Genomic DNA, 12,770 nt, shown 5'->3' with positions numbered 1-12,770 from the left:
AGAGCTGCTATTACTAGGGCGTATGCTAGTTTTTCTATCTCCGGGTACCTTGCCTCTGCTCCCTGCAAAATTTTACTAACATAATATATGGGTCGTTGGACCCGGTCTGTTTCTTTTATCAGTACCGAACTGACCGCCTCGTCGCTCGTCGAGAGGTACAGTTCTAAGACCTCACCCACCTCGGGCCGGGCTAAGGTTGGCACACTAGCGAGGTAACCTTTTAGTTCGTCGAACGCGAACTGGCAGTCCTGGGTCCACTCGAACCCTTTGCCTTTGATTGCCATGAAGAAGGGAAGGCAGTGGTCTGCTAACTTAGACAAGAAGCGGCTATGCGGCCGTTTAGCCACTGAACCTCTTTTACTTTCCAAGGTGGTTTTATATCTAGAATGGCTTTTATTTTGTCCGGGTTGGCCTCAATACCGCGTCGATTGACAATGTAGCCTAGGAACTTGCCCGAGGTGATGCCGAAGACACACTTGTTGGGGTTCAACTTCATGCTAAATTAACGCAGGATTTGGAAAACAGAATCTAAGTCTTGTATTAATTCTTGTGAAAACTGAGTCTTGACGACCATGTCGTCTACATAGCACTCTATCTTCGTACCAATCAGGGGCCGAAACAGCTTATTTACAAGTCTTTGGAAAGTCGCCCCGGCATTTTTTAGTCTGAAGGGCATGACTTTGTGGCAATACAGGCCGAACTCAGTTATGAAGCTGGTTTTTTCCTCATCGGAAGGGTCCATCCTAACTTGGTTGTAGCCCGAGTAGGCGTCCAGGAAGCTTAGCAACTCGTTTCCCGAGGTCGCATCCACTAGGCGGTCAATTCTGGGGAGGGGGAAGCAATCTTTCGGGCAAGCTCGGTTCAGGTCGGTATAGTCGACGCACATGCGCCACTTGCCGCTTTCCTTTTTTACCAACACCTGGTTGGCCACCCAGCTCGAGTAATGGACTTCCCTTATGAAGTTTGCTGCGAGGAACTTCTCGACCTCCTCGTCGACCGCTCTCCAGCGTTCTGGGGCTAAGTTGCGTTTCTTCTGTCTAACGGGTCTGACTACAGGGTCAGTATTAAGTTTGTGAGTTATCAGTCCGGGGCTAATGCCGGGCATGTCGGCCGCGGACCAGGCAAAAATATCTAAATTTTGAAGTAAAAAAATCACCAGTTCGGCTCGTAGGGGGTCTTCGATGGAAGCTCCGATGCTTAATGTGCGAGTTGGGTCCGTAGCTAAAGTCGGGATTGCGACAATTTCCTCCGTGGGCGAAACTCGCTCCTCACCTTGCTCCGCAGGCCGCTCCAGTTCGAGGTCGTCGGCCACCTTGGTTTTTCCCTTCAAGGCGGCAACGTAGCACTTGCGGGACTCGAGTTGGTCGCCCCGCGCTACCCCTATACCGAGGTCCGTAGGGAACTTCATGGCCAAATAGTAGGTGGAGACCGCCGCCCGTAGGATATGCGTGATCGGCCGCCCTATAATGGCATTGTATGGGGAGGGGGTCGCGACTACCAGGAAATCATGGTTGAGTCTGACCGCACAAGGCCATGTGCCGACTTCCACAGGGACAGTTACTTTTCCGAGGGGCCTGACTTCCTCTCTGCTGAAACCTACCAGGGGAGTGTTCGCGGACTTCAGCTCGCTCCTCTGTAACTGCAGCTGGTCAAATGCTGATTTGAAGAGGATGTCCGCTGAGCTGCCCGAATCTATGAGTATGCGCCTGACCTCGAAGTCGTTGATCCTTAGTTTAATGACAAGCGCGTCATCATGGGGTAGTGGACTCCTCGCGCATCGTTCTTCGTGAAAAAGATTGGTTCTTCGGTCTTTGGTCTCTTTGGGGGGTTCCGTTCTTCGAGGGCCGCTTCGTGAACTGAAGTCCGGGCTGCTGCCGAGGTACACCCGCTACCACCGAACCTCCCACTATTACATGGATGGTTCCCTGAACTGGCCTCTCTTCCAGAGGCTGCTTCTGCAACGGTTCGGCAGGTCTGTTGCTAGACTCGGGGGCATCCTTTTCGTGCTCCCCTTGCCGACCTGCTTTATTGTTATTGTTGTGCTGTACAAAGTTTCTCAAGTATCCGCGACGGATGAGCCCCTCAATCTCGTCTCGGAGATTATAAAATTGTTCAGTGCTATGACCATGGTCTCTATGGAAACTACAATACAAACTCTTATTTCTCTCGTTCGGATTTCCCTTTAGGCGAGGTGGCCACTTAACGTACGGAGCGTCTTTGATCGTCATTAAGATCTCTGTCCGCCTCGTGTTTAACGGCGTGTAGTCCGTCCGAACTGCTAGGGGGGCCAGAATGACTGGTTCGGCTTTGGCTCCCGGGTCGGGTTTTTTCTATTCACCGGGTTGGAGAGCTCGCCTTCTCTCTTTCTTTTCTCGTTCCCGCCTTCGGTTCGTTCGTTGATTTCTTCCTTTGTCCTCATGAACTTATCCGCGAGTTTGAGAAATTCGGCCACGGTTGCGGGCTGGTTGGCCACCATGTGCCATTTGAATTCTTTGTGCGTCACCCCTCTTTTGGCCGCCGCGAGCTGCACTGCGGGGTCCAACCGCGGTATCTGCAAGCATGCTTCGTTGAATCGCTTGATGTAGCCCCGAATGGATTCTCCTTCTCTTTGGACTACTCCGAAGATGTTTTCCTCTGTTCTGGGGCACCGTTGGCTGGTGACAAAGTGTGCAGTAAAGATCTGCACGAACTGGGCCCAGCACTTTATCGACCCGGGGGCCACGCTCCTGTACCAAGTGCGGGTTACCCCCCTGAGGGTGGTGGTAAAGGCCACGCACATGCACGATTTGCTGGCCCTGGTGAGGTGCATTTGGGACTGAAAGGCGTCAACGTGGTCGTTGGGGTCGAAGGACCCGTCGTACTTATCCAAAGGTGAGAGTTTGAAGTCTCTGGGTAAGGGGACCGCTAGAAGTTCCGATGCGAGGGGGGAAGGAACCGAGAGAACCGGGGCAGCCCCTACCTCGTCCGAGCTCGTGTCTTTGCCTCTGAATTCCGACAAGGCGCGGGTGGCGGTTCGGCGACTTCGCCAGCGCCTTCGCCGTTGAGCGGGCCTTGTACTGGCGCTGCTGGCCTCCGTGTTACCGAGCTCGATGGGCCCGGAAAGCTGGTAGTCCGCCGCCAGTGCGCTGAATCGGTTTTTGGTGAGCGGGAGCTCGGGCTTGGAGTGCCGGGGTGCCGACCTCGCGGGTGAGGTTCCCGACCCGCCCGCGGGTTGCGAGGCGGGGATGACACTTTTCTCTCTTCGGCCTGGGGACGAGGCCTGGCTGTTAGGGTGGTTCTAGGGCCAGGAGGCCTTCGCCTGGTGGGGGCGTCCATCCTGCAGGGAGGCCTTGACCGGCCTCGGAGCAGGGTGGCGAGGTGGAAGTAGTGGTTGGTTCAGTGGTAGTTGGGGGAACTGCTGTTGATAGTGATACTGGGAGATGTTGTGCAGCACTTGGTGCTGGTGAAAGCTAGTGTTGCTGGAACTGTTGCATTTGGGCTTGCATTGCCCGCATGCACTGCATCAGGTCCTCCAATCGGTTTTGGCTAGCTGCCAGGGGGACGGCAGTTGGTTCAGTGAAGGTTGTCTCAATGGGGGGAGGGTTTACGGGTGCCGCTGCTTGCGGCGCGTTCAAGATGGGGATCCCATCCGCCGAAAGGGGGATGGTGAACTGTCCAACGCACACTACGGGGACCTGAAGTTGCTCCCCGGTGGCGTTTGTCTCCGTGCCACGTCCAGTGTTGCTGGAAGAGGCCATGAGTGTTGGGTTTTTTGAAGAAAAGGGGTTATCGAAGTTTGGAGGGAGGCTTTTTGAAGCGGATTCCCACAGACGGCGCCAATTGATGGAGCGCGATCCGGCTGGTCTTAGCTCTCCGCTGCCTTGCTTCCGAACGGGGTAGCAGGGAACCTGAAACGGAGGAGATGGGAAAGCTCCGAGGGGAACCCGGTGTAGAGGCTCCGAAGCTCAAGTTAGAATCCTTCAAAAGCAAGGTAATACCAGATAGCGCAAAGTTTGCATACCTCCGTTGTCGGGGGGCAGATAGCTCTTATAGTCACCTCGTGCACTTGTCCCGGGGCCCTTGTCAGGTCAAGTATGATTACCTTTGTGCTTGTCAATTCGACCGTCGTCCTTTCTGCTGAGACAGAACCGTCGCTGCCTAACCGTCAACTAACTGGAGATGGCGGTGTCAGTGGCGGTGGCAGGTGGCTGTTTAGGGTGCTACCGCCAAACGTCAGATCCCAAGTCAGTTAGGCGCGGCGCCTTAGGGCACGAACTTCCTTAGTGTCAGGCGTGGTACGACTTGTTTGGTTTTGGTGCCAAGTGATGCAAAGTGCTAAGCAAGGCGGTTTTGAGCTCGGAGGTATCTATAGGGCAGGTCAGTTCGGCGAAGTGTGTCCCGAGCTATTACAAGGGGTCAGTTCGGCGAAGTGTATCCCGAGTTGTTACAAGGGTCAGTTCGGCGAAATGTATCCCGAGCTGTTACAAGGTGGGTCAGTTCGGCGAAGTGTATCCCGAGCTGTTACAAGGGTCAGTTCGGCGAAGTGTATCCCGAACTGTTACAAGGTGGGTCAGTTCGGCGAAGTATATCCCGAACTGTCACAGGGTGAGTTCGGGCCCCCAGTAGGGAGTTCAGTCCGCTCGTGTCCCCTTGTTCCTGCCTTGGCCCCCTTTTGCCGAGCTGTTGTATTTGCCACGTGTCACGTAATAGAGAGGTCGGGCCAAATCTTCCTTCATCAGTACATATGCTAATTTTAATTTAAAGAACATTTGCTTTATTAATATATAAACTGATTTACTAGTTAATGTGTTTTATTAAGGTTATATATTGCACATGCCAAATGTAATTGTGTGTAATCAAGCCACACCCGATTAGCCTGATTGATTAGAAATTGGATCAGTTTTGGATTTGATTTTACAGAACCAACAGGGTCTGATTCAGGACTGCATCTGCATAGTTAACTTTTTTGGTTCATACCAGGTCCACCTTATCCTGGACCAGACCTGATCTATTGACAGCTCTGTGATTGAGAAGGGTAATCTTTAAATCTACATGCAAAGACATTTGAGAAGTATGGTAAAAAATTCAATATCTCTAAGCATCTTTTTATCACCGAAAAAAAATATATTTGCACATGTGCATATCACGTGCCCTTACACTAATCTTCAAAAAAATTTGACTTTTTCCAGCATTAATATGCTAGATATTCTTAAAGCTAGAGCATAATGGAGTTACAGGCTACAGCCAAAAAAACTAGAGCCAAATCAAAATATCAATATCAACTGAGTGTTTGGTATCCAAGAAGACCTTGCAATTTATCCTCTCTTGCATCATTCCTTCTCATTAAAGACGACATCCATGGAAAAAATTTTCCAAGCTCCTTGCTTATGGTACCAGAACTAAGCCTACTAGGGTTGATGCCAAATTTTGCTCTTTCTATAGAATCCATGATGTCTTCCCGAGTCACAGTCTCACCACCTATGATAACCAAAAAACCAAAGATCTCAAATAGCAGATTTTTATAAGATAAAAACTGCAATTGTAGTGACTCAATAAGTGTGACAATGAACTTGTTACAGTATGCAATATATTACAATAGTTATTGATTTGTATGTATATTCCTGGTTTACCAAATCCCACTAACTATGGTGATGCAACAAATGTGTCAATTGAACTTATTACAATGTGCGACAAATATAGCTGCAGGCTCTTCTAATTGTTGATATATGAGCTAGATTCCTGCTTTACCAGATTACTAAATGAATATAAAGACATAATTCCAAATGTGAATAAATAACAAGTACTAGAAGGACTGTGGGAGAAGTTGCACTTTACTCCCCTTGTCCACCAAAAAGCACATCAATGTGCTAAGACGAAGGCAAGCAACTAGTGAGTCCCATTAAATAGCTTCATTAAGTTCCAATATATAATTTTGAATAATGAAATCTGTAGCAAATATTGGTTGCTGAAGAATCTTATTGAGTCTGACATTTGACAGCCTAGAAAACATGAAATCTAAGTTGTTAAATAAGGCATTACAGAAAGAAGAAGTAAAACAAGAAAGGAATTTTTAGACTGTTATTTGAACTTCTGAAGGAAACTCACAAAAAGAATACCTCCCATAAGCCTGTCTTACATCAATTGTACTATTCTACTTCCATGTAAATCTCAATATACAACACTGTTCAGGAACTTAATTTCAACTTACCTCTGCGAGCGGCAAGTAAAGCAGCCTCGTTAACAATGTTTGCCAGATCAGCACCTACAAAGCCTTGGGTGAGAGATGCCACCAGATTGGAAATGACATGTATGTCTTCCTCTAAAGGAACTCCCCTTAAATGTACAGCCAAAATCTTCTTTCTGCCTTCCTCATCTGGTTCTCCTACAAATACTTTTCTCGAGAAGCGACCAGGCCGACATAGAGCTGGATCTAATGCTTCTGGTCTATTTGTTGCTGCAATAACAACAACCTTCATGTCTGACTCAAATCCATCCATTTCTGTAAGCAGCTGCAAAAATAAATAAGCTTTCCCAGTCAGATTTAGATCATGAAATTGTCAAAAGGGCCACTATAAGAGATACTAAAACTTGCCTGGTTTAGCGTTTGATCCCGCTCATCATTGAAACTTCTACCACGCTTTCCTCCCACAGCATCAAGCTCATCGATGAATATGATTGATGGTGCATATTTCCTTGCTACATTAAAAAGATCTCTAATTCGCGCTGCTCCTCTTCCAACAAATAATTCCACAAATTCACTTGCAGAAACAGTGAAAAATGGTACCCCTGCTTCTCCAGCAACTGCACGGGCTAGTAATGTTTTTCCTGTTCCTGGTGGTCCCACCAACATTACACCTCTGGGTAACTTTGCTCCTAATTTGTTGTAGTTGATAGCTCCTTGCAGGCACAAAACAATCTAGAGACCAGGAAAGAAGATTTAGATTTTCAAAAGAAAACAGTAAGTTAGCCCACCCAAGAAGATAGTAGTTTACTTTATGTTTCAGGTAACCAGACAAAACACAAAATTAAAAAAATTCAGTCTGGGGCTCTTTCAATGGTACAATCCATCCTCATCTGTCATCTTCATTTGCATATATTTATCAGTAATGGCCCCCCAAAAAAATAAAGGACATCTAGAAACTACAAATAAAAGGAAAAGTTGAAGGTGCTCAAACAGGAAAGTCATCCTCAGTAAGCAACTGGCAGTCTGGCATATATCACCAGTCATCTTAATTGTATGTTTGAGTAACTAGTTCTAGTTCTTGTTCCAAGGCAGAATAGGCTCATATGCTGAAAAGCACTGAGCATTGAGCTTAGCATAGTCAGGCAAATAAGTAATGGAAGATTTAACTTTTGGCCGTAATTGGCTCAAATCTTCGGTATATTCAGCACAGTAAAGGCCAATATGTTAAGGAAGGAAGCAATGGTATGAGGTGCAAGCATTGAGGTAAAGGCAGAACAGACAGCTGGAAAGTACCAAGATAAATAGCATTGATCAGGTAAGTACGCATTGGCAACCTCATAGTTTGGTTGTGGTTGGCTCAATAATTCAATATATTCAGCACTACCAAGGCCAATATTCAGCACGACACAAGGCTTTTTTTTTAAGATAAAATAAAATAAATTTTATTAAATAAAAAAAGCAATTACAAGGAAGGTGATAAGCAATCACCCGAGAGGAAGCAAAACTCAGAGAACCAAGCAAAGAAACCCCAATCCCCCAAAAAGAAAACCACCCCAAAGATAGAATGATCATTTCGACCCAGATAAAAGAAAAAACTACACTGCAACACAAAGGCAAAACCCAGACCCTACAAACCAATATCGACACCCACCGGAAACCCATCCCTACTGCCCACTCCCAACCAAAACTCCCACTCAAGAACTCTTCTTATCAGCTTTTTGAGAACAATCTTCTATTTGCCTGACGAGCTTATTAGGCCCAATACCACATAAGCCTCCTTTTTCTGTTCTTTTGAGCTCTGAATCTTCTAACAGTATTAAGTGTTTTCACAGCCTCTTCCAGACTCCCCTCCGGCTTTTGACCCCTATATAAACCAACATCCCCTCAGATAAATCTTCCTGCTTCTTGGAAGCATTCCCACCATCTCCAACAATCACTTCCTTTTCAGAATTGTAGGAATTGTTGTCACGCACTGGAATGACACTACTCTCTTTTTCCCCATTTTCTTCCTCTACCAATCTGAATGCTTCCTTGGCGAACTCCTCCCCTCCTAAGAAAAACAGCCCCAGAATTTTGCTGACTTCCACTTCCTTGCCATCACGCAAGGAATTTCACTTGCTTGAAGAGTGAGGTGTAAGCCTAGAGCTGTAAAGCCTATAATGTTCATGAGCTCACCTTTTTTTCTTAAATAAAAAACCATATAAAATATAGCAATTATTCTACAGGGACTGATTTTAGCACAACCAATTTTTTTATATTAGGCACATCCCTTGTGAAAAGAGAGAAATTAGAGGTTCTTGTTTTTTTTTTTTTGAGAAATAATGAACAAACCCTTGTTTTAATGACAAAAGTAATACCTAAAGGTGTTATTGCCTTTCTAACCGTGAACTTTTGGACTGAGGATGGTGTGTGCCCCCTTGATAAAGAATGGGATATGTCCATATCACTACCCTAATTTTATTGTGCACTGTTTCATGTTTTACCAAGGCAAACTAGTGTTAACTTACAATAATCCTAGTTAAACCTGAAGCTAAACCAAAAATAAGTATAATTTCAATGAATATGGCACTAGATGGAGTGGAATGGCCAAACAAGATTCATATAGCCCACCTCATATAGTTGATGGGCTTTCTTTGATTCCCCCTTCCCTTTCAAAAACAGAAAGATGGGCATATCAATCTTTAAATAGACCTGAGATTGCATCGGAACTAAGTCTAGGGTGTAATTGATCACCCATATTTTCCCACCTGTAGTAGACCTGTAGTAGTGATGGATGGTTAAAGTAACCGACCCAGCCTAGTTGCAGAGACAGTGATGACTGGATCCAAGATTAGGCATTGAGGCCCCACCTCCATTGAATCTAATGATAACGATGCTTTATTTGCCTGTTAGCATGTTTGACTACTTAGTATACCACAAAACAACTATTAGCCAATGCCAATTCTGGCTATGCAGGATCTTGGGCGGTGGTGGAAGCAATGGCCTCTAACTGCTTAGCATACAGTCCTATAATTCTAAAAGGAACATGAGATCCCAACTACAAGTTTGGCAGGTTATGCTTCACTGGAGAAAAGAAGGCACAATGTAATGAAACTTGCCTCCCTCTTAGGAAAATGTCTTTATCACAACAGTCTCCCCAGAAAATCAAACAGCCCATTAACAAAAAAATTATGAAAAAAATACACACTAAGGTGGAAGGAATAAGATGCTCTAATGCTCTAATGCTCTAAACTCCCTGGCCTACCATGTCACTGAAGGCCCATGAAATGACATTGAAGGAATTCTCCGCCTTTCAAAATCACTTCAAACTTGAACACCTTGCTACAAGGTTTCAATTTCCACTTTATTGGAAAAGATACAAGTATCTGACTAAAAGAAACTTCATCCTGTCTATCAAAGTTTAGTTTTGCTCATCAAACAAGATTGTTCACTTACTAGCTATTAACTGATCATAGAAAAAGAAAACACATTGTTATATGATAAATATGTGTATTTTTTTTAAGGAAAAAGGTAATGTAAGTTTATTCATAATAAGCGAAAGAAGGCTGCAATTCAGACCCAAGAAGGCAGTCTGAAAAGCAACCAAAATTGCAACCTCCACCAGGAGCAAGACTGAAACAAAACAGACATACTAAGATCTCTGAATTTCCCAGATGTAGAAATCCAAGAGAATAATTTGCCCACAGCTCTCTGAATTACATGATCAACATCCTTATACCTATTACAAAAGATTCTAAAAGAATACACAAATGATAAATATGTGTATAAGTGGGTTACCATCTTTACCACTTGTCAATATTTTCTGATTTCTCACCACTTGCAGTTGAGTAGATTCATCTAATTCTCTCCTTTTGCACATGTGTTAGGGATTGGTTTTACTCTCCAATTGAAAAAAATTCCTCCATCTCCATCATGAGGATCTTTCAAATGGAAGTCCAATTCAATGTTTAGTCTCGTTGCTTGGAGCCAAGGTTCTTCAGGAGAGTCATTTCACATGTTACTTGTTCTCATGTGATAGCCGAAAGCTGCTAAGGTTTCAATAGAGACTAAATAATAAATGAGAGGCCTTAACTAGTTTATATCCACTAACTGTTGCTAAATTCCAAATCTGATCAATCATCAAAAAGGTGAATCACATTTTTCTACTGCGGCTGTTTCATGATATCTATTTCATTTTTAATTTGTATACCTTTTAGGTCTTCAATTCTTAGTCTTAATGATTGTTGTAAATGTGTGAGCCAAGATTTAATTTGCCAAAGGTATTATGGAATTGTAAAATGGATCCTTCTTAATATTAAAAGAACAAATACAGACATGAGAGAGAGAGAGAGAGAGAGAGAGAAATTCTCAAATCTCAATTGCATATGTCAAATGTAACAACTCAAACATGAAAACAAGACTAAGCATACCTCCATAAGCTCAGCTTTGGCAGCATCAACGCCCTCCACATCATCAAAGTTCACAGTCTGATTACTGGGGCGCCGCTTTTTTGCAGGGCTATTGGCAGCAGAAAGTTGACGATACAACAACCACATCAAAGGAGTTAAAGGAATCCACAAAGACAAGACAGTTATCAATATATTCCTTATAGACATAAGAACTGATTGAGGAGCAGAACTATAAATAGTTCCCTTCTCTCTCATCAAACTTAGAAGAAAGTTCTCATCATGATCTATCTTTCTTGTTGAACACTGCCACTCCTGAGTAGAAGCTCTGGCTTTGGGTCTTGAAAATTTTTGCAACACACTCAAACCCATTCTTGGGCGAGTTTTGACACTGTCTTCCCCATTAACTGCAGCAGCCACACTTTCACTTGGAATATCTCCTGAAGATGACTGATTTTCCAGCAATTGAATATTCTCTGGACTCTGAGATTTAATGTTGTAGAATATACGACGAGATCCCTCTTCGAAAAGAACCTTTGATACTGTCCCACTTTGAAGATTCGTTATTAAGTCTGAATATGGAACTATCTTTGGAGATGGCACCGCTGTTAACTTTAGAAACAAGTAGCATAAACCCAGGGCGATAGATATGGTAATGGAAAGCGTCACGCCTTTCAAGTTCTTACGCAAAAATGTCCCGAACTTCCCAGACATTGCCCAGACCGAAGCATTTCTCAATCTTCTCGATAACAAGCGCAACCTCGGGCGCAATCTCAATGAGAACCGCTTTCTAGTGTCGTTATTTTCTCTTTTCCCCAAATGAATGCGTTCCTTTCCACTGCCGGTATTGATCTGTAACCTAATGCTCCTGCTACGCGGCAACCCATCTCGAGAATTATAGCAACAGTGACCAACAAATGAAGATAAAGACGGCGAACAAAAGCAGGAAAGACAAACCGAAGCACAACAATTTCTGTATCTCCCTAAAGACTGTTCATTTCCGAAATGAACTCTAAGGTTTTCTCCGTTACATAAAAGCATTGATTGATTGAAAGAAGGAACCTTAGTGCCCATTCCACCGTAATTGGAAATAACGGAAGAATGAGCCATTTTGTCTTTAAAAAGAATTAGAATGACTATTACATAAATTCCTCCATAAAATCAAGATTCGATCCTTTCACCATAAGATGATTAGTCTTATGATTCTTATCTATTTAATTAAGGAGAATCAGTAATACTGAATCGATATGACGCCTTACTGAATAAAAAACCTCACCTACTTTGGAGGAACTGAGGGACTGAATGAATTCGAACTTTGAAGAAGCAGTAAGTTGTTTATTCATTGCATCATGAAAATTGAAACCAGGAGGTAGGCTTTCTTCGTTTAATCCAGAAAACAAGTGAAGCTCGAATAGTAGACTTGATTTCTAGCAGAGGATTTTCTGAGGTTTCTTGTCCTCACTCTCGGTTCTCGCGGCTTATCCAGAACCAGAAAGGCTTTTGAGGAAGAACTTGAAAGTTGAAACTAACTGCATCGGATCTTTTATGGTGGGACTTGGAAGAACTATCAAGCGCTGAATGCGATGCGCTGCAGACAAGATGGGCCTCAAAAAACATTCTAAACACAAGATCTTATGGGCCCCACTAGCACACTGAATTGCACCTTTGATGCATGCTATTGTATCATTTTCTATAAGGCCTTGTTTGGTAATCGGATATTTAACGCGTTTTAAGGGATTAATTCATCATTTTATCAATGTGTGGTGTAATGGCTTTTTCTTTTAGGTAGGAAATGGCAAGCGGGCGAGAAACATACTCCCCATCCCCAATCGTAGATTGAGACGGATTTCCCTGTTTGGGGACCTGAAATACTTTTAAATTAAGGGTCGTTTGGTTTACAGGAATAGGGATCGGAATTATAATGAGCTATTCCAATTCCAACTGTTTGGTTGGGCAGAATCGGAATCTCATTTCCATTCACACTGGAATGGCATTCCCCCATTTGAGGGAATGGTCATTCCCTGCCCCTCCCTTGGGAATGAAATCTCATTCCTGTTGATTTTAATTCTCATTCTCATTTCTGTCTAAACCAAACAGACTATAGGAATGGACCATTTCGATTTCGATTATGGAGGATTTCGATTTTGATTATGATTATGAACCAAACGGACTCTAAAAGTTTTTTAGAAAATAAATTTATTTAAGGGGAATCTTTATATGTG

General features: G+C 44.0%; 1 protein-coding gene across 2 annotated transcripts; it reads right to left on the bottom strand.

The window, feature by feature from the left end:
- Positions 1-5,042: 5,042 nt before the first annotated feature.
- LOC148854647 (cell division protein ftsH) lies at positions 5,043-12,084 on the bottom strand. 2 transcript variants are annotated; one of them, XM_088941299.1, is made up of 5 exons: positions 11,825-12,084; positions 10,573-11,435; positions 6,572-6,895; positions 6,188-6,488; positions 5,043-5,457 (listed from the first exon to the last, which is right to left on the bottom strand). In XM_088941299.1, the coding sequence occupies exons 1-5, from the start codon at positions 11,889-11,891 to the stop codon at positions 5,258-5,260; spliced, it is 1,755 nt and encodes a 584-aa protein (XP_088797425.1). In that variant the 5' UTR covers positions 11,892-12,084; the 3' UTR covers positions 5,043-5,257. The 2 variants fall into 2 exon arrangements, with proteins under 2 accessions (XP_088797425.1, XP_088797424.1); XM_088941298.1 differs by having other exon boundaries at positions 10,573-12,060.
- Between the last annotated feature and the right edge of the window lie 686 nt (positions 12,085-12,770).

This window comes from Nelumbo lutea, chromosome 4, assembly GCF_056320005.1.
Source record: "Nelumbo lutea isolate HS-2025 chromosome 4, American lotus-T2T, whole genome shotgun sequence".
Lineage (NCBI taxonomy): Eukaryota > Viridiplantae > Streptophyta > Magnoliopsida > Proteales > Nelumbonaceae > Nelumbo > Nelumbo lutea.
The sequence above is the reverse complement of the archived record's forward strand: the minus strand, read 5'-3'. Positions and strand labels throughout refer to the sequence as shown.